The following is a 22,119-nucleotide window of genomic DNA, read 5'->3' as shown; positions in this document are numbered from 1 at the left end:
TTAAAAGGGAAAGAGTAATCTTAATTTTAACTTTTGTTTTCTTTTGGGTCATCTGCACAGATGATCAGGTTGCTAGTAAGACCAGCTATTGCTGATGATTAGTGGGCTAAAGTAATTTTTAAAAGTTAGGAAAAAGATTGAAGTAAAAGCATGAGCTAAGACAGTGTTTCTCAAACTTGGCTAATCATCACAGTAATTCACATTAAGTGAATCCAACTGGATCCGTCTGGATGTGACACCCAGAAATCTATGTTTAAAAACTTCCCAGGTGATTTCTGGTGATTGACCATGTTTGGTAACAATTTAAGTAAGGAATGTTTGTTTTTTTGAGAGTTTTCTTTGTCTTATTTTTTCTTCTAAGGATGAATTCTGCGCGTGTGCGCACACACACAAATACACACACACAAGTATATAGATACATAGATTCTTCAAAGACTATCTTCACAGCCACTTTAAAAGTAAATATGAAATGCGAATTTAATCCTACGAATTAAATTTACGTGTTTTTCTTAATACTATAACTTATTTTTATAGTTTTTTAATTGGTTTATTATTGATGTCCTCAAAGCATTCATGGAAAAAGACTTTAAGTTAAATAGTAACTTTGTTTTTTAAGTTTATTTTTTTAAATTTATTTTGAGAGACAGATAGTGAGCAACCAGGGGAGGAGCAGAGAGAGAGGGAGACAGAATCCCAAGGGGGTTCTGCACTGACAGTGGGGCTCAAACTCACAGTCAGATCATGACCTGAGCTGAAATCAAGAGTTGGACATTTAGCCAACTGAGCCACCCAGGCTCCCCACAGTAACTTTAAATGTTAAAGTTCTTAAATTTGAAATATTATTTTCTTTTAAGAAAAATGTTACTATAAATAAAAAGGAAAGAATGAAGGAGTGATTTTTTTTTTTTTTTTTTTTTTTTTTTCCCCTTACCAGGTAATGAATGGTGCTATCCTTCAGCAAGTGTTTGTGGTGGATTATGTTGTTCAGCCTCAGATGTGTGGAGATTGCCACAGAGTAGAAGCTAAAGATTTCTGGAAGGCTGTGGTTCAAGTGAGGCAAAAGGTATTGACAGCAAGATGATGAGTGAATCCTTCATCTTATATTTTATCTTTGTCAGTTATGAACAGTTAGTAAAACCTCCTTTTTCTTTCCAAATCCTCAGGCACCAGGGATGGTCTAGGTTTCTGCAACATTCATCTTTAAAAATAGGTCACTATCACATTTAAGATCATCTTTAGAGGTTGTTTTGTTTTAAAAATCAGTGTGCTATATCTATAGATGGTTTTTTTGTTTGTTTGCATTTCATCTATTAATCTAATAATGCATTTATGTTTAGACTTTGCACAAAAAAACCTTCTACTATCTGGAACAGTTGATTTTGAAATATGGAATGCATCAGAATACACTTCGTATCAAAGAAATTCATGGTGAGTTAAAATTTGAAAACATTTGAAATGATTTCAAAATTTATTTCAACTAATGTAAGAAGTCTTCTCTTTATTGACAATGGCTAGAATAGTACTGTCCAAAAGAATAGTTTCTTCTGTTAGGAAGGAAAAAAAGTCTTAGTTCTTTATCTGCATTGTCCATTATGGTAGCCACTAGCTGTATATGGCTATTGAATACTTGAAATGTATCTGGTGCAACTGAGGAACTAAATTCTTAATTTTTTTTCTATTTTAATTTAAATTTACACTAAGTAGCTACCAGATGAGTAAGCCAGTAGCTGCATTAATATAATATAAAGTGCTATGATGGAAAATTCATCGAGATCTTGTTTTATGCAGAGATTGATTTCTGTTTGGAAAAAAATTATTTTTGAGATTTGTAAGTTCTTTTGTAGTATTTTTTAAATGTTTATTTTTGAGAGAGAGAGAGAAAGAGCATGAGTGCACGCACACAAGCAGGGGAGGGGCAGAAAGAAAGAGGGAGACATAATTCAAAGCAGGCTCCAGGCTCTGAGCTGTCAGCACAGAGCCGGACGCGGGGCTTGAACCCATCCATGAGCTGCTAGATCGTGACCCGAGTCAAAGTTGGATACTTAACCAACTGAGCAACCCAGATGCCCCTGTAATATTTTTGTTTTTGATATACAAATTATATATTTAGATTTCTTAAAGGTGGAATTTAAAATTTTTTGTATGATTTCATAATGGCTCCTTAGAGTATGTTCTGTCTTAGCACTTTCTGTTGATATAGTATACATATTAGATGATGGATAAATATTTCCCTGATTGATAGTAGAAAACATAAATATTCTTAAACAGACTCTTGAAGTTTCTTGCTAAAGGTTAATATTTGTTTGCTATTGGTGAACATGTACGTATATTGTTTTCCTAGTCTCTAAAGTATAGGCTTAGAGATACCTGTTCTTGAAGGAATGACCAAATTCTTGTATCGTACTCCTCATTTTTGAGTTCCACTGTTACTAACTGATGTGTTGCTTATATCTTGTATGTCTTGGGAAAGTACTTTTGAGAAGTGTGGTCTTGGGTTCTTACATTGGGGAGAGAATATATGTAGTGATGTCACCTGGAGAACATCTTTTAAGCTTTGTGTCTGACCTGAATGCTTTACCAGTAGACATAAGGTTAATAGTCTAAATTGGTAAAACACAATTTAATGAATAAAGTATTCTTAAGGAATTCTTAAGGTATACTTAAGGTAAGGTCCCTTCTTGTCTGTGTAACATAGTGCCTGGTTGTTTGTGGCTAGTCACCGGGCAAAAATACATCATTGTTTTGAGTAACTTGGTTTTGAGTAACTTTTTTGGGGACGAGGAGATCCAAATATTCTAGCTAAGAAAGCAAAACACTATTATTTCTCATCACCCTGACAGATATGTACTCACAGAATTGTTTTGTAGCAAAAGACTTGGATAAGTTCTGGGTCATAGTTTTTTTTTTTTTAATGTTTATTTTTGAGAGAGAGAGTGAGAGCATGAGCAGGGGGAGGGCCAGAGAGAGGGAGACACAGAATCAGAAGCAAGCTCCAGGCTCTGAGCTGTCAGCACAGAGCCTGACGTGTGGCTCGAACCACGGACTGTGAGAACATGACCTTAGCCGAAGTCAGACGCCCAACCGACTAAGCCACTCAGGCGCCCCAGTTCTGGGTCATACTTTTGCACTCATTTTCAAAACCCAAATATTGCAAATTTAACAGCCCTTTGTTCATCCAGAGGATTTAATCTGTTTTTTTCCCCCTACTAGTTCTTGATTTGATTTAAATAAATTTTTTGAATGTGGTTTATTTGTAACTTTGTTTTTAAAATCATCATAATATTAAAAATTCAGAGATAAAAATATCTATGAATAAAAGACCTCTATGTTCCATTTATCCCTTTGTTATCCCCAGTGTTAGTCCCTTAAAACAAGATCATATAATAATGTGTTCTGTATGTAAATTGTGGTAGCGTTTGTTTCCTCTTATGGGGGATCATTCTATAATATTCTGTGACCTGCCATCTTAATGTATTTGGAAACCTTGCTATGTCTTTGAACGTGGTTCTATTTCATTATTTTTAATCACTCTGTGTGTGTGTATATATATATTTGTTAATCCTTGTATAATTAGTTATATCTTATTGGTCCACAAGATATTCCATTTTTTGCTGCTACAAATGGCACTGTATTAAATATCCTAATGTTTGTGCATATTTGGTGGGTTTTCTGTGAGATTGAGTTCAAGAATTGAAATGATAGGGGGGTACCTGGGTGGCTCAGTCAGTTAAACATCCAACTTCAGCTCAGATCACTATCACATGGGTTTGAGCCCCACCGTTGGGCTTTGTGCTGACAGCTCAGCGTCTGGAGCCTGCTTCAGTTCCTGTGTCTCCCTCTCCCTCTGCCCCTTCCCTGCCTGCACTCTGTCTCTCTCCTCTCTCTCAAAAATAAAGAAAACCTTAAAAAAAATTAAAAAAAAGAAATGACTAGGCAGGAGTATGCAATTACTAAATTTTTACATGTACTGCTAGATTGTCTTCAGAATAGTGCCAGTTTAGTCTCAGCACTTGCCAACACTATCAAATTGGTCTTTGTAATTTTTGCTCTTCTAGTAGGTAAAATAATGGTATCTTGTTTTAATTTGCATTTCCTTGATTACTAATGAGGGTTAATATTTTTATATATGTGTTAGCCATTTATGTTTATCTTTCGCTTCTTATGTGAATTGTCTTTTTTCCTCATTAATTTTGTGTCTTATTCTGGATATTAATCCCATTGTATGTATGTGTATATTATGTATGTATGTTTAGAGAGAGCTAGTGTGCATTTGAATGTGAGCCTAAGAGAGCAGATACTTTTTTGCATTGTCACATGCCTTTTATCATTTAAATTTTTTATTTTTTAGTTATAGAGCTCTGGCTTATAAATTTTGTGCCTGACATAGGAAAGCTTTGTATACTCCCACAGTTATATTTTTAAAAGTAAATTATTTGGGGGGATTTTTAATGTTAACCAGTTAGAGTTTTTCCTAGGTTAATCTATCCTTTCCCACTGATTTGAAATATCTCCTTTTTTGAATACACTTTTTAAAGTTTTGTTTTAATTACTCATTTCTTCTACTTAAAATTTTTTAAATTGAGATATAATTGACATGTAACATAGTAGTTTCAGATGTACATCATAATGATTTGATGTTTGTATATATGGCTAAATGATCACCACAGTAAGTCTAGTTAATTTTCATCACCATAAATATTACAAAATTTTTTTCTTTCTACTTTTTAAAATTTTATTTTGCTTGAATTAATTGAAAGTTTGTTTTCTAATATAATATAAATCTATTTATAAATATAAATATATATATATTTATGCATATATATAAATATAAAAATCTATAAATATAAAAATAAGTTTTCTTGAATACATATTGATTCTATGTACCTGGTGTTTATAGCTATAGCTACCTTTTTCCACTATATATTGCATATTTCTTTTATTTTCAGCAAGAGTTTCAGCTGTTTTCTTCTCTTTAGTATATACCTAGGTATAGAATTGCTGAGTCATATGGTAAATTTATAATTTATGTTTATCTTTTTTTTTTTTATGTTTAGCTTTTAAGAAACTGGAAGAGTTTCCAAAGTGCATGTACCATTTTACGTTGCTATCAGCAGTGTTTGACGGTTCTAGTTTCTACATTGCCTTACCAATATTATGGTCTCTTTTTGTTTATGGCCAGTCTAGAGGGTAGTATGAAGTGGTATCTCATTTTGTGGTTATAATTTACATTTTCCTAATGACTAATGATGTTGATTATCTTTTCGTAAGGTTATTAACCATTCCTGTATCTTTTTTTGATGAAATAACTATCAAAATAAATTTTGATGAAATTTATCTGAAATAACTATTCAGATCTTTGGCCCATTTTTAAATTTTTTTTTTAATGTTTATTTCTGAGAGAGAGAGAGAGACCACAGCAGAGGATGGGCAGAGAGAGAGAGGGAGACACAGAATCCAAAGCAGGTTCCAGGCTCTGAGCTGTCAGCATAGAGCCTGACGCAGGGCTGGAACTCACGAGCTGTGAGATCATGACCTGAGCTGAAGTCAGACGCTTAACTGACTGAGCCACCCAGGTGCCCCTGGCCCATTTTTTAATTGGATTGTTTGTCTTGCTAAGTTTTAGGAGTTGTTGTTGTTTTTTTTTAATATTTTTTTAATGTTTATTTTTGAGAGAGAGAGTGAGCAAGTGTGCAAGCAGGGGAGAGGCAGAGAGAGAGGGAGACCCAGAATCTGAAGCAGGCTCTAGGCTCTGAGCTGTCAGCACAGAGTCTGATGTGGGGCTCAAACTCAGGAACTGTGAGATCATGACTTGAGCTGAAGTCAGACGCTTAACCGACTGAGCCACCCAGGTGCTCCTCATCATACATATGATTTGCAAATATTTTCTGCTAGCCCATAGGCTGTTTTTTCATTTTCTTAATGTTATCTTTTTTTTTTTAATGTGATATATAAATACTTAACATGAGATGTTCCTCTTAACAAATTTTAAGTGTATAATATAGTATTGTTGACTGTAAGTACAGTGTTATATAGCAGATCTCTAGAGCCTATTCATCTTGCTTCACTGAAACTTTATGCCCATTAATTGGTAAGTAACTCCCTATTTCCCTTTCCTCTCAGTCCCTGGCAGTCATCATTCTACTCTTTGATTCCATGAATTTGAGTATTGTAGGTACTTCATATTGGTGGAATCATGCAGTATTTGTCTTTCTGTGACTGACTTACTTGATTTAGTATAACGTTCTCAGGGTTCACTCATCTTGTTGCATATTGCAGAACTTCCTGCCTTTTTAAGGCTGAATAGTATTCCATTGTATGTACATATACATTATGTTTTCCTCTGTTGTGGAAACAACCCAAATGTCTATCATCTTGTCTACTGTGAATAATGCTGCAATAAACATGAGAGTGCTGATACCTCTTTGAGATTCTGATTTCAATTCTTTTAGATAAATACTTAGAGATTATTGGAATATATGGTAGTTCTATTTTTAATTTTTTGAAGAACCTCCATGCTATTTTTCATAGTGGCTGTACTATTTTGCATTTCCACTGGAGTATACAAAAGTTCCTTTTCTCCATATTCTCATCAATGCTTGTTTTCTGTTGTTGTTTTTTAATTTTTTTTTTTAACGTTTATTTATTTTTGAGAGACAGAATGAGCAGGGGAGGAACAGAGAGAGGGAGACACAGAATCTGAAGCAGGCGCCAGGCTCTGAACTGCCAGCACAGAGCCCGACATGGGGCTTGAACCCACAAACTGTGAGATCATGACCTGAGCCAAAGTTAGTTGCTTAACCGACTGAGCCACCCATGCGCCCCTGTTGTTGTTTTGATAATAGCCATCCTAAAGAGTACGAAGTGATAGCTCATTGTAGTTTTGATTTACATTTGCCTGACGATTTGTGACCTTGAGCATTTTTCGTATACTTGTTTGCCATTTTTGTATGTCTGACTTGGAGAAATGTCTATACAGTTTCTCTGCCCATTTAAAAAATTCAAACTTTTCAACCAGGTTATTAGTTTTTTTGCTCTTGAGTTATAGGAGTTCCTAATATATCTGGGAGATTAACTCCTTATCTGATATATATGATTTGCAGGTATTTTCTCCCATTTTGTAGGTTGTGTTTTCACTGTGTTGATGTTTCTTTTTTCTGTGCAGAAGCTTTTTACTTTGATGTAGTGCCAGTTGTTTGTTTTTGTTACCTGTGCCTTTGATGTCATATCCATGATATCATTGCCCAGACTGGTGTCATGAAGCTTTTCCCTCTCTCTTTTCTTCTGGAAATTTTGTATTCAAGGTCTTACATTTGATTCCTTAGTCCATTTTGAGTCAATTTCTGTGTATGGTGTAAAACAAAGGTCCAGTTTCATTCTTTGCCATGTGGATATCCTGTTTTCCCGGTGAAAAGGCCATCCTTTCCTCAGCGAATTGCTTGAATCCTCTGTCAAAGATCTGTTGATTATAAATGTCACAGTTTATTTTTGGATTGTCAATTTTGTTCCATAGATCTGTATATGTATCCTATGCTAGTACCATGCTGTCTCTACTACTTAAAATTACCAAGTTTTCAAATTGGGAAGTATATGTTCCCAACAACTTAGTTCATCTTCAAAATTGTTTTTGTTGGGGCGCCTGGGTGGCTCAGTCGGTTAAGCGTCCGACTTCAGCTCAGGTCACGATCTCACGTTCCGTGAGTTCAAGCCCCGCGTTTGGCTCTGGGCTGATGGCTCAGAGCCTGGAGCCTGCTTCCGGTTCTGTGTCTCCCTCTCTCTCTGCCCCTCCCCTGTTCATGCTCTGTCTCTCTCTCTCTGTCTCAAAATAAATAAACGTTAAAAAAAATTTTTTTTAAATTGTTTTTGTCTACTCTGAGTTATTTCAGTTTCCTATTAGCTGAGTTGTTTGGAAGAATATCTCTATAAACATTTCATAGCAGGTAGGTCTAGTTTTAATTATCCCTTTGTTGCTGATTTTTAATGCTACTTCATTGTGATCAGATAATATTGCCTAATTAATAATGTTTGGAATTTATTGAAGTCTTAAAAATATTTGTATATGATTGTTTTATGAATGTTCTGTGAATTTAAAAAATAATATATATTCTTGGGACTGTGTTCTATAATCTCAGTTAAATCAACTTTGATAGTTAATTATTCAAGTTCTATGTATCCTTCTTATTTTTAGTCTGGTCATTTTGGTTTTGATAGTCTTATACTAGTCCCCCACAATGTTGCACATGTGTTAACATTTATTAATTTCTTTTTTCTTTTTAATAGTTTTTTTTCTGCATCTCACTTCTATGTTATTAGGTGCATTCCTATTATCTTCTTAGTAGATTGTTTATTATATAAAATATTCTTCTGTTTAGTGTTTTTCTCTCCCCTTTTGACCTTGAATTTTACTTTGTCTGAAATTAAAATTGTGAATCTTTTTGTTGTTGTTGTTGGTTTGTTGTTTTAAAGTTTATTTATTTATTTTGACAGAGATGGGGGGAGGGGCAGGGAGAGAGAATCCCAAGCAGTCCCCACTCTGTTAGCTTAGAGCCAGATGTGGGGCTTGAACTTGGGAACCATGAGATCATGACCTGAGCTGAAATCAGCAGTTGGACGCTTAACTGACTGAGCCACCCAGGCACCCCTAAAATTGTGAATCTTTATGTTTTCTGATAATTTAGTTTTTTACTACACATTTAATTTGTGATATAGTCATGTTAGTAGAGGAAAATTTTATTTGCAGAATGATTTTCATGTGACTTTTCTTTTCTTTTTAAAGATGGGCTGGATTTCTATTATTCCTCAAAACAGCATGCTCAGAAGATGGTAGAATTTCTTCAGTGTACAGTTCCCTGTAGGTATGTTCTGAACCTAAATGTAAGTCTAAGGAGCTGGTAATGGACATAGGTCACATCCATTCTTCAGGCTTAGACTGCTTCTCTTACATTAAAATATTTAAAACTGTAGTCGAAGGGGCTTCTGAGTGGCTCAGTCGGTTAAGTGTCTGACTCTTGATTTTGGCTCAGGTCATGATCTCATGGTTCTTGAGATTGAACCCCAAGTTGGGCTTCACTCTGACAAGGCAGAGCCTGCTTGGGATTCTCTCTCCCTCCCTCTCTGTCTGTCTCTCCCCAGCTTGTTCTCCCCCCCCCCCCCCCCCCAAATAAATAAATAAACTTAAAAAATTGTAAAAAAAATCTGTAGTAAGAATACTTACATACTTACATAATTAGTAAGCATCTGTTTGGGTTAGCCACTTTAAGGGAATTATGAGCCAAAGAGTACATAAGAACTTTTGGGGAACTTTGGGGAGCTAGACCTCACCCTGTGATAAGCAGTATAGTGCTAAACCTTTGATTGAATGTATTTAAATAAGACAAAAGAAAGATGGGGGTAGAGAGCTTTGGGGAGAAGCTTCATGGAAGAGGAAGGCCTGAAGCTCCTAAAATGGGAAATTTTGAAAGGTAGAGTGTAGTGAAAGATGAGATTAGTGTGAACAAAGGCTTGTGGTGGACATTAGTGTGGCTTTAAATGGATACTATATATAGACTACATTGGTCTGAGCCAAGGGCATGTTTTAGAGGTTTTGAGTAGGTAAAGTTGAAAAGAGGTAGAGTACAGTTTGATTGGTGAAGGTTTTGAAGTATAAGTGGTTGAAATTAGGCTTTGCCATAATACAGGCATCAGGGAGCTATTTCAAACCTTGGACAGTGATGGTTTGATTTGATAAAAATTGATATTCTCTAGACTAAGTAGGGACCTTTGTCTTTTTATTATTATAAACTTTTTTTCTTAACAGACACAAAGCCTCACAGAGACTGATCTCTCAGGATATCCATAGTAACACATACAATTACAAAAGCACTTTTTCTGTGGAAATTGTTCCAATTTGCAAGGTACTTTTTCTCATTTAATTTATGTCGATAAAAGAGTACAAATAATTAATTGGCTTATATGTAATTATTATTAACTCCTGATTTTTTTCTGGGATTGGTTAAAAATTTAGAGTAACTCTTAAAGGATTCCTTTCTGACATATGCAGTCATGTTAAAAAGATATTAAAATAATCACGCTTAAATTATAAATTGGCATATGTATCATTTTGGTGTACTAACTAAAAGGCCTGTTTGAAGTTTTTTAATGTTCATATTCCTTAAAATTTTTGATCCTATTGGACACATGAAAAGTTTTATGAAAGTTTGAATACAGGAAATGACATTAAAATAATTATCAGTGAACCACTTTGTAAAATGTGTGTAAAATGGATTTTGGCATGATGAAATTAAACAGTATTGTGAAAATGAGATCATAGAATCATTTTTGTGATTTAAAAACATCTGAATAAATGTAGATCATCATTTCATTTAATTGCATTAAAGTAGAACCCTGCTTCAAAAATATAAATGAATTAAAATTCAACAAATAATTACTGAGGATCTACTAAATAGAAGGCAGTGTATTAAAGATTATATGTTTAAAGGTCTATACCATATAGGAACTTTTATATCAATATCTACTAATGATAAATGCCATAATTTATTGTGACCATCCCATATAAAGTTAATATATTTGAGTATATTTCACTTCTTCACATCTCATTATAATTGGGTTAAATCATATCATTTTGAACGTGAGAAAATAGAAGCCTCGGGAGATTAGATGACTTGCCCAAAGTTACATGACTACAAAATGAAGAAGCCAGGATTTATGCCTAAGTCATTGATTCTAAAGCTTTTATAAAGATACTTTCTCACTAATTTATGGTGTAGTGTGTAGTAACGGGAATGAAATGATAGCCTAGAACAGGGTCAGCAGGGGTGCCTGGCTGACTCAGTTGGTACAGCATGTGACTCTTGATCTCAGGGTTATGATTTTAACCCCCCGCTGTTGGGAATGGAGCCTACTTAAAAAAAACCAAAAAACAAAAAACCCCGCAAAACAGGGTTAACAAACTTCTCTAAAGGGCCAGAAAATGAATATTTTTATACAACATAAAAGAGTATTTTCATTAATATTTGGAGGCTTACTAAGTTAAAAAACAAAGTACTGGACTAGGTTCTATTAGGGATGCACAGAATGCTCCTTCAGTGGAGGAGCCTATGATTAAGAATAGATATAGCTTAAAACATAACTCTTTTGTATTTTAATGTAGCTTAAAAACAGGTAACTACATTGCTGATAATATTTTCTAGTGTACACATGGACATATGTGCTTTTCATGCATTAAGTCTTTGATTACATACTGGTGCATATAGCCATGATAGACATGTAGCTCCTCTGAAATTTGTTCTTTATGGAAATTGAAAGAAATCACAAGTAGATTTAGAAAATCACTCTCCTTCTGATGTTTATAATACTTTAGAATTCACACTGTACTACCATAGAGCAGTAAGCATTCACACTTCAGTAAAATTGAAATAAACTTTATAGCTTGGTGAATAAGATCTGGAAAAATACTTTTAAAACATGTTTATTACAATTGATGTTCCCATCTTAAGAAGGAAGAGCTTATTTTTTGTTTCTCTAAGATTTGATTCTTTTCTTTAGGCCCATTGTTGATAAATAGAATTAAAAATCACATTTTGGTTTGGGCATATACACCTGGGTCAGGCTTATATTGATGAGTGTTTACTGAAGACAGTTATTTAGAATTTGCTTCACTCTAAATATTAGTTCTTATGCCTAGGATAATGTTGTTTGTCTGTCTCCAAGACTGGCACAAAGCCTGGGAAATATGAACCAGATTTGTGTGTGCATTCGAGTAACCAGCGCCATCCATCTCATAGATCCAAATACCCTTCAAGGTGAGTTTTAGGAAATATTTGCCTTGACGGTTTTGTCCAGCAAGCAGTAATAACTTAGGTTATTAATTTTATCAAACATTCTCATTAATATTTGTTACAAAAAACTAGATAAGAGTTTTACTGCTATTTAGTTCTTACAAAACACTGCTTTTGATTAGTAACCCTTATGTTTTTTATTTGAAGAAATCTGTGAAGTTTAAAAAAATTTACTAGTTTTAGTTCATATATTTTTACTGAAATTGACTTATGTCATTTAGTTTTTGTGAATATTTGGGTTCATTGCCAAGTTTCATGTTTAGCAAATATTTCAAAGTTTGGAATATTTGACTTCTTGCAGTGCAGTAAAACATTTAGTTTAAATATGGATTTTAACTAATTCTTATTATCACACATAATTTTTAACATTCCTTTTATAAAAACTAATTTTTAAAGATCTCACATTGATAGGCGTCTCAGTACTTGCTTGCATCTTCTACTTCTTGATCTTTTTCATGTATTTCCTATAATGTAGTTTTCTGTTATAAAAATAGAGTTTATAGTTTTTAGAGTCCTTTATTATCCTTGTCAATTAGATTCATAAGTCAAAGGTATGTTTGCAGTATTGGGATGAACATCTGTCAGGTAGGACTTTACTTACCATAAATTAAGCAGCTAAGATGATTGATAACATTTCTAACATGCCAGCACATGGAACAACTATACAACTGAATGGATCTGATCTTATTTTAAAGACACTTACCTCTGTGGGATTCTGATGATAGTAACTACTTAAGATATAACTGACACCTGAAATTTCTCTTGTATTGTGAAAAGTTTGGGGCTGATTTATAGGAGTAAATGATGATTCTAGAAAGTTGCCACTGTGGTTCTGTTGACCTCATGCTTCTCAGTTCATATATATCAACTTCTTCCTAATTAACACATTTGAAATACTTCATTTCTGTTGTTCTTTGATGTTCTGTGTTTATACTTAGTTGCAGATATTGATGGAAGCACTTTCTGGAGTAACCCTTTCAATAGTTTATGCCATCCCAAACAGCTAGAGGAATTTATTGTGATGGAATGCAGCATAGTCCGAGATTTAAAACGCAGTGCCGGGGCTGGAATGATATCAAAAAAGGTAAGTTCCGTCTTGCCCATCTTTTTTTCCACCCCCAGTTCATTATTTTGGTCCCTCTCTTGTATTTTTTTTAGTTAGTATAATTCCAAAATGTGGTTCCATATAAAGCTAACACCTCATTAGATTACAAATGCATTCCGTATTTGTTTTTAGTGTGTGGTCATTGTGAAATTTATTAGACTTAATTTTTCTGGTAAATTCATGTTTCTCTTTAATGTTGGGAACATTTTAAAAAATGTTTATTGTGAAAAAGCACTTCTTTGCTTTACTGTTATATAGGAGGACCAAATGACAAGCAAACTTTTTCTGACTAAAAAGTTTTAAACATTTTTCGGGGCGCCTGGGTGGCTCAGTCGGTTGAACGTCCGACTTCGGCTCAGGTCATGATCTCGTGGTCCGTGAGTTTGAGCCCCGCGTTGGGCTCTGTGCTGACAGCTCAGAGCCTGGATCCTGCTTCGGATTCTGTCTCCCTCTCTTTCTGCCCCTCCCCCACTCATGCTCTGTCTCTCTCTCTGTCAAAAATAAACAAACATTAAAAAAAAAAAATTAAAAAAAAATAAAAAGTTTCAAACATTTTAAATTTGAGTATATGTTACCACTACTGAATACTTCAGAATGCATCTCTAAAACAGAACATTTTTCTACATAATCAAAGTATTATCATTCATATATAGTTTATATTCAAATTTCCTTGTTTGTCCCAAAATGTCTCTTGTGTTTTATTCAAAGTAGTACCTAGTTGGGGACCATATATTGAATGTGAATATTATACCTCTTAAATCTTTTACTTAATAATAGTCCCCTTCCATTCTTTCTTTTTCTTTTTTTTTTATAACTCCCTAAGGCAACTGGGGCATTTATCTTATGGATCTCTTATTGTTTCCTCATGATGTCATTTAGCTTTCTTTTTAATTTCTTTTAATGAAAAGTGGATCTAAGAGGCTTTCTTAAACTTAGGTTATTTTTGGCCGGAACATTTCAGAAGTGTTGCTGTGCATCTTTTATGATGTATCAAGTCATAGTAGCGTAGCGTTTGGCTGTTTCACTAATAGCCAGATCTCTTCATAATAATGTTACGACTTTTTTCCCATTGTTATTAGCCTGCCTGTCTTGCTTCTTTCCTCCCATTCAGACTGCCCCATATTTAGCCAGTGGGAGCTCCTGAGTTCTTAAAAAAATGTTTTTGAAAGTCTTGTACTTTTTTAGAGCAGTTTTAGGTTCACCACAAAATTATGAGGAGTTAGAGATGTCCCATATACTCTCTGTATATACATGCAGGGCATATACATGCTGTTGCCTCCTCCATTATCAGTATCCACCCATGAGAGTGGTACATTTGTTACAATTGATGAATCTACATTGATACATGATAACCAAAGTTGGTAGTTTACATTATGTTTCTCTCTTAATATTGTACATTTTATGGGTTTAGACAAATGTTTGATGATGACATGTGTCCCTCACTATAGTGTCATAAAGGGATTTTCACTGCTCTAAAAATCCTCTGTGCTCTCTGCCTATTCGTCCTTCCCCTCTATCCTAATCTCAATCACTGATCTTTTTACTGTCTCTATAGTTTTGCTTTTTCCATAATTGTATATAGTTAGAATCGTATAATCTTTAAGTACCAAATAATATTTCATTGCGTGGATTTACCACGCCTATTTGCCTATTCACCTAGTGAAGGACATCTTGGCTGCTTCCAAGTTTTGACCATTATGAATAAAGTTGTATTAACATCCTTTGTTTTCAGTTTTGTGTAGACAAGTTTTCAACTCCTTTGGGTAAGTAAATACCAAGGAGCATGTTTTGTCATATCATTTGGTAATGAATGTTTAGTTTTGAAGAAACTAGGGATTCACTTTTTTTTTTTTTTTCAGTTCTTTCCTAAATCTGGGACCTGTCATTTTTCATTTCTCCCTCTGTCTCTTTTTGCCTCTCTGAGATTCCTTAATTCCTCTGTTTATTACTCCTAGTTTTTCCCCTCTTGATCCCATTTTACTTAGGTCTCTTTTTGTTAGTAAAAAGTATTGGCAAATGCTATACTTAATTCAGCCTAGAAATTTGAAATGTCAATTATAATTGTTTGTAAAATCCTATCTTGGAAAGGGACTTTAATTGTTTCTAGTTTAAAATTTCAAACTTGGAATGTTGTTTCTGCAATAGGTATTAAGGAAAAAAAGGGTTATAGCTCAAATAGTAGACGTCTCAAAAATTAATTTCATAAAGATTTGGGTTCTGTAGTAGCAGCAGCAGCAGCTACTGGGATTGTGCCGCCACTGGGATTGCTAGAATGTTTTGTCTGAACCTTGGTTTTTTGAACCTTATGTATAAAATAAGGGGTTGCTTAGGATATTTTCTAGAGTTAAGATTCTTGTACTTTTTCAGTTATTCTTTTTGCTCTTTGTATTGCCTATCTCCCTGTGAAAACATTTGCTTTGAAAATTCTATATATGATATCTGTATTTAGGTGACATTCTTAATGTTTTATAAAGCCTTGAATAAAATCTTAATAAACATACTTATTTTATGTATTCCTTGAGTTTTTCTGTATTCAATACAGTAATTTGTTAATTTTGACAATGTTTCAGAGATCTGAAAAATAAAACAGTTGCTGTCTTTAAAATGAAAATTTAGAAAACCAAAATCAACATTGTATATAGTTTTTGTGAGATGCATTTTGAATTATGCCTGGGTTATTGAAGAGTGCATTTTCTTTCCTGTCAAGCATACGCTTGGGGAAGTCTGGGTACAGAAAACATCCGAAATGAATACAGATAAACAGTACTTCTGTCGCACTCATTTGGGACATCTTCTAAATCCTGGAGACCTGGTATTGGGGTTTGTATTATTTTATAGTATTTTCTTTTCCCTCCCCTCCCCTCCCCTCTCCTCCTCCCCCCCCACCCTTCCTCTCCCGTCCCCTTCTCTCTTTTATGAGTATGAGCATACGCACGTGAGTGGGGAAGGGGCAGATGGAGAGGGAGAGAGAATCTTAAGCAGGTTCCATGCCCAGTGCAGCACAGAGCCCAATATGGGGCTCGAACTCAAGACCCTGAGATCATGACCTAAGCTGAAGTCCAGAGTCGGATACTTAACTAGCTGAGCCACCCCGGGACTCCTATAAGTACTATAGTATTTTAAACTGGCGATTGACATTGCAAATTTTCTTTGGGATCCAGCAAAGCCATCTAAAATACTAAAGCTGTTTATTCCAAAAAGAATTTAAGAGTTTAGGAGCGTTACAGTTTGCTTATTGGTAGCTAAATTAAACTGGATTGGACAAAAGCTCATAGTTATTCCATTTTGGCCATCTTTTTAAAGAATCATTTTTTTTTAGTAAACTAAATGGAACCATCTAACTGAATTCTTAATGTTGTACTGATCTATGTCTGTTTTGATTCTTTTGCAATATGATAAGGTGGACAGTGATGGGTAATACGTGAAACTCACAGATAGCAGTGCATTTTGTCTTTACCAGTATCTGTAAAGGCATGTTCACTGTATAGTAAACTGCAAAACTTTTAATGTGGAAAAGCATATTAAATGTTAATCTTAGGAACTCTAAATTCCATAAAATTAAAATAAAATAAAAAGTAATGTGGAAAGCATAAATGTTTCTGTCCTTAAGTGTTTAATTGTTTTTATTTCAGATTTGATTTGGCCAACTGTAACTTAAATGATGAGCATGTCAACAAAATGAACTCAGATAGAGTCCCAGATGTGGTAAGGCTTTAGATTTCTTTCCTGTGTTAAAGAGGATTGATAACTCTTATGGGTAAGATGCACGAGTTCACATTTATGAAAATAAAATCTATTTAGAGGTTTCTTTTGAAATTGGAGTTAAGGTGTAATGGCAAAAGCCTTCATGTTTAATCATGTGTCTTTGAGGAGAAAATCCAAGATTTATTGAGGTTTTTTTGTTGCTCTTATAATCTTATAATCGAATTTTCACTCTCTGTCAGAATGGCTTGGTACCATCAGTAGAGCAAAAATAAATTTGCAGCTAAAAATGATGACCTTTAGAACTTAATTTAGGTTCATTCTTTTAGGCTTAGCTTATTTCATATATTGTTCAGTTAAGGCGTTTAGAATTTAAACCATTATTCAGGTTATTCAGGCTTAACTATAATTGCAGTTGAAAATAATCTTTACAGTGTTCAGTCTTAGAGAAAGAATGTTACTTCTGAAAAAAAAAAAACTGTTAAATACTAACATGAGTTTATTAGAATCATGAACAAGAGTGAATATGAAATGGGAAAGACTTTATCTCCTGCTTGACTTATCTTTTAAAATAAACACTAATCTCTTTAGCTGTGGGTAAAAATAAAGTCAGGATATAAGAAGGACTCCCCTTCTCACCACCCAGTTGTGCTTTTATTGATTAGTAAATTAGGAAATAGAAGCATAGTTTAGATAAAAGTCTAACAAGGTTGTAAGAGGAGATTAAGACAGTCATACAAGATTTTGCATTGTGTAAAATTATTTTCACTTATTCCACAATTTTTTAAACTTCCCTAGGACATACATTTGTGAAAGATCTATGTACTTCTATAAGTGCTTATTAGTAGTAATAAAAGGAAAAATGCCTGCCTGTGATAATATTTCAGGATGATTAAGACATCAGAAATTTGAAGTTTTGGGTATAAAAAAGCAGTTTAATTTTTAGTCACTGGAAAATTTCGTTAGTAAATTATAACACATACAAATGATGGCTGACTGCATTTTCATAAAATACTGACTACATGAAGAAAAATGTTAAAAGTTCTCTTGACCCTGCCTCTTGATCCCTATTTTTTTTTCCCTAAGATGTAACCACTCATCAGTTTGGTGACTTTTCGGCATTCTCAGAATCTTTCTCTTTTTAACTTTATTGGATTTGGAGGCCCCGTTATTTAGTTCCCATTTTTTTGTAACTTTGCAAATATTTCTTTTACTTTTAGGTATTAATCAAGAAGAACTATGACCGTACCAAACGTCAGCGTCGTAGAAACTGGAAACTGAAAGAGCTTGCAAGAGATAGAGAAAACATGGATACAGATGATGAAAGGTCCTACTTTTCTTTAAACCTTATATGTTGTCTCAGAGGAAATCCTTATAATAAATCTTTATAGTTTTTATATTTTATATAGTCATCACATGATTATTCCATTCAGTATTAATTTTGTATTTTTATTGTGTTAATTGAATCAGCGTAAGAGGATATCGAATCAATGTAGGGAGGATATAATGATATTTAACAGATTTGATTATTATTTCCTGGGTTTTGACCTGAGAATTGCAACATTGTTGTAAACAACACATTTGAAAAGTTAACATTAGTAATTACATTGTGGATATCGCAAATAGCAAATGAGTACTTACGACTCCAGATGAAAAGAAAATAGCCCTTTAATATCAAATATGTTGCCTTTCTTTCTTTCTTTCTTTCTTTCTTTCTTTCTTTCTTTCTTTCTTTCTTTCTTTCTTTCTTTCTTTCTTTCCTTCCTTCCTTCCTTCCTTCCTTCCTTCCTTCCTTCCTTCCTTTTTTAATATGAAATTTATTGTCAAATTGGTTTCCATACAACACCCAGTGCTCCCAACGAGTGCCCTCCTCAGTACCCATCTCCCACCTTCCCCACCCTCCCACCCCCCATCAACCCTCAGATTTTTCTAAATATGCTGTTTTCAAACAACTTAAGGAGAAATGAAGATGTTGGGTTCTAGAAAATTATATTGGATGATTGAAAAATGGTTTTAATAATGGTTAAGACACTGTCTAAAAAAATGAGTTTAAATAAAATTGTGTCATGAAATGTGAGTGGTAGATAGCAAAATATAGTCTCATGTAGTTTAAAGTAAGTATTTATAAATATATAATGTTAAATTAGATATTATAAGTACATATATGGTTATTTCATCTATAGACTTAAAAGTGCATGTATTTTAACTTAGCCATATGACTTGAGGGGAGGGACATTAAAGTTTATTTATTTTTAGAAAGAGAGTGCAAACAGGGGAGTGGGAGAGAGAGAATGAGATACAGAATCATGATCAGGCTCCGTGCTGTCAGTGCAAGCCTAATGCAGGGTTCAAACTCACAAACTGTGAGATTATGACCTGAGCTGAAATCAGGAGTTGCATGCTAAGTCCAAGAGGTGGACTGAGCCACCCAGTCACCCCAATTGTGTATATATCATGTAATTTTGAAAGAAAATATTTTTTTAAATTTGTCAGACTATTTAATTAACATCCATATTTGACCTTCAGTTATTATTTTTAAAGATTTTCATACATGGAACACATTTATCTTACAGTGCTGAAAATGAGGAAAACAACTCCATACTGTCTTGGTAAAGATGAAATATTTAAATGTTTCTTTATTCTTCTGTAGGCAATACCAAGATTTCCTTGAAGATCTTGAAGAAGATGAGGCAATTAGAAAAAATGTAAACATTTATAGAGGTTAGTGTTTTACGAGTGTTTGATTTAAGTTGCATCTTTTGCTTTTGTATAGATATGTTAACCCCGTGTAAGTATTTTGGTATCTTAAACTTTCATTCCATAAATGACTTTTACTGTGTGGTTTTAAAAGTCCTCTAATTAAACATTTGCAAAAAATAAAAACACTTGCAGAACAGTAGGACTTATTAAAATGTTGTTTGCCCTATCACATTTGATATCATTGTATCCGAGCATGACCCTTCAAGTTTCTGATCTCTATACTAGTGGATATTTATTTATATATTTATGCAGTTCAGTCATTCAGTGAATATAAATGCCTGCTCTAGATGTGGTACAAGAACTGCTAATATAATATGTTTAAATGATAGGAAAGATGGTAGAGGCAGGCATTTTGTATATTTTCATATTTGTATTTGAACTCCTCCTTGTATTTTTTTAGATTCAACCATTCCTGTGGAAAGTGACACGGATGATGAAGGAGCACCTCGAATTAGTCTGGCTGAGATGCTTGAAGACCTTCATATTTCCCAAGATGCTACTGGTGAAGAAGGTGAATCGATGATGACACAATGAGATTGGGTTGTAGATGATTTCCATATCTGTAGGCTCAGGATGTTGGACAAAATAACTTTTATTGTCTATTCCATTTGTGCTTCCATATTGAGAGAGGAGAAATTTAGTTTTAAACTTGAATAAATGGGACTATTTTGATTGCTCATTCAGAGCACTGAAAGAGATTGATGGCTTTGAAGTTTTAGATAAAAGATTATGGAGAATGTAATTATTACAGATATTGAGGCCATTTTGCGTGTGGAATTTTATAAGTTTGCCTTTTTAGGAGACCCTACTCTTTTCCATACTGTAGCACTGGATTTCAAATCTTAAAAGTTGTGATTATTTGGAGGTTACCTAAATCTTGAATCATAAAACAAGCTTTACATTCATTTTGCATTGATTGCTTTAGTAAAAGTGCATATGAAGAATCATTTTTAATAGGAACTTTTTATGCACTTTGATCATTTTTATGTCATTGGGGTAGGTAAGTTGTGGTTCAGTTTATTCCTGGACATTCGGGAGAAGTTATTTTATTCAAAATGTTAACATCTTCAAAAGCTGTTAAATTGGGATTATCTTGATTTTTATTGCAGAAGAAAATATGTTTAAAATATGTATGGATTTGTAGCAAACATAGACTACTTAAAAGTTAACAATGTGTACTTTCGTTGTTTTTGCTCAGGCCAGCAGCTTAGAGCAGTAGCTTATGTCATAAAAATGTCTTCCTATCACTTCAAACATTTTTGCTTTTAAAATTTTGGTTTACAAATTGAGAAGGAAGGAATTTTCTTCATATTAAGTTTCTGTCATTGAGTAGATCACCATCAAAAAGAATATTTGAATCCAGCATATACATGATGAAATAATGAAGATGATCTTTATGCTTTATAAAACCATGAATCAGACTTGAATGAGAAATACCTTCCACTCTTTGAAAGAAAAACATTGGCTTGAATTTTAAAGTGTTCTGAGAATGAAGTATTAAGATCCTATTTCTGTAAGCAGTATCAGACTTACTAAGTATGCCAGAACCAAGAGCTAATTCATAAACTCTAGGTATACCACTAAATAAGGCAATTAAGTGAGTGCTGAATGGAGCATTTTCCTTTTTTTAAGATTAGACTCCCCAGTTCTGAAGTTATGGATAAAGGCCTGAAGTTTTTATAGTGGCTCCTGTTCTGTCTGCATATTTAAAGTTTTCACTTGTGGTTTGGTTTACCTCTTGTATGTCAAGACTTTAAAAAGCATGAAATAAAAACATTTTCCTCTTTTTTGTGTGTCCTTAAAGTGATTGTATTAGTGTCATATTTAAATGATAGTATCTTATGCAGTTTTCCCAGGTGAAATTATTTGAGTACTTTTCATGATTTTCCCACTAAAAATACAGTTTCCTGCTGAACTTATTTAGTATTATTCTCTTTTATGTTGTCTTTATGAGTAATGAAACTTCTTGGTTGAAAGGAGGCTATGACGAGGTGAAGGAATGTAGCTAATAGAAAAGGTGATAGCCAGGAGCCCTCACAGTTACACAGCCTTGATAAACTTACCATTTTAAGAGTATGGTTCCCAGGCTATGGGTCCCCAAATACTCTTGTTCATGTCCCAGAGTTGATACAATTTGGGAAGGCTGGCATTAATCAAATTTTCAAGAAGCTGATTTATAACCCAGTTTATAAATATGAGTAATTTCTAAGTCAGTATGATGAATTATCTTCTTTTGTAGCCAGATCTTCACTTAAAGGTGGTGTTTTAAAGGTGGAAGTCTTTTTATGAGCATGCAAAGAGTTAAGGGAGAATTGCTTGTATAATTTAACAGCATCAAGCTAATCCTTGCCATAGTAGAATCTAGAACTCCAGGCTTGAGTGTCAGGACTAGACACTCCTCTGTAGTCAATACTGAGTAAGTGCCAGTGTTTTCTCTAGACTATTTTAGTAAATTTGTTCATATTGATTCCATCCTTTAGATTACTTGATCTGTTATTTTTAGTCCAAGGGATGTTACTTTTTTTAATAATTTACTTTCAGTTTTGATATAATTTCAGACTGTTACAAGAATAGTACAAAGAATTCCTGGATACCCTTTCCTCAGGTTTGCCAAATGCCAATGCTTACCTCATTTGCTTTCTTTCTAAGTAAATTTTCTTACATAACCATAGGGCAATGATCAAAATCATAAAATTAACATTGACACAATAGTGATAT

At 33.8% G+C, this 22,119-nt stretch overlaps 1 protein-coding gene across 2 annotated transcripts in view; it reads left to right on the top strand.

Annotated features, from left to right (window-relative positions):
• NMD3 (NMD3 ribosome export adaptor) overlaps positions 1-21,188 on the top strand; it is a 32,075-nt gene extending 10,887 nt beyond the window's left edge. For both annotated transcript variants that reach the window (XM_019440467.2, XM_019440468.2), the window contains exons 6-16: positions 935-1,063; positions 1,338-1,428; positions 8,774-8,852; positions 9,794-9,890; positions 11,681-11,798; positions 12,773-12,918; positions 15,647-15,759; positions 16,572-16,644; positions 17,862-17,968; positions 19,292-19,362; positions 19,802-21,188. In XM_019440467.2, coding sequence (XP_019296012.1) covers positions 935-1,063; positions 1,338-1,428; positions 8,774-8,852; positions 9,794-9,890; positions 11,681-11,798; positions 12,773-12,918; positions 15,647-15,759; positions 16,572-16,644; positions 17,862-17,968; positions 19,292-19,362; positions 19,802-19,935 — 1,158 coding nt within the window. In that variant the 3' untranslated portion in view covers positions 19,936-21,188. The remainder of the gene's footprint in view (positions 1-934; positions 1,064-1,337; positions 1,429-8,773; positions 8,853-9,793; positions 9,891-11,680; positions 11,799-12,772; positions 12,919-15,646; positions 15,760-16,571; positions 16,645-17,861; positions 17,969-19,291; positions 19,363-19,801) is intronic.
• The last annotated feature ends 931 nt before the right edge of the window (positions 21,189-22,119 follow it).

The sequence above is a fragment of the Panthera pardus genome, unplaced genomic scaffold, assembly GCF_024362965.1.
Source record: "Panthera pardus isolate Hobbes unplaced genomic scaffold, ASM2436296v1 HiC_scaffold_16, whole genome shotgun sequence".
Lineage (NCBI taxonomy): Eukaryota > Metazoa > Chordata > Mammalia > Carnivora > Felidae > Panthera > Panthera pardus.
This window is presented reverse-complemented; position numbering and strand designations above follow the sequence as displayed.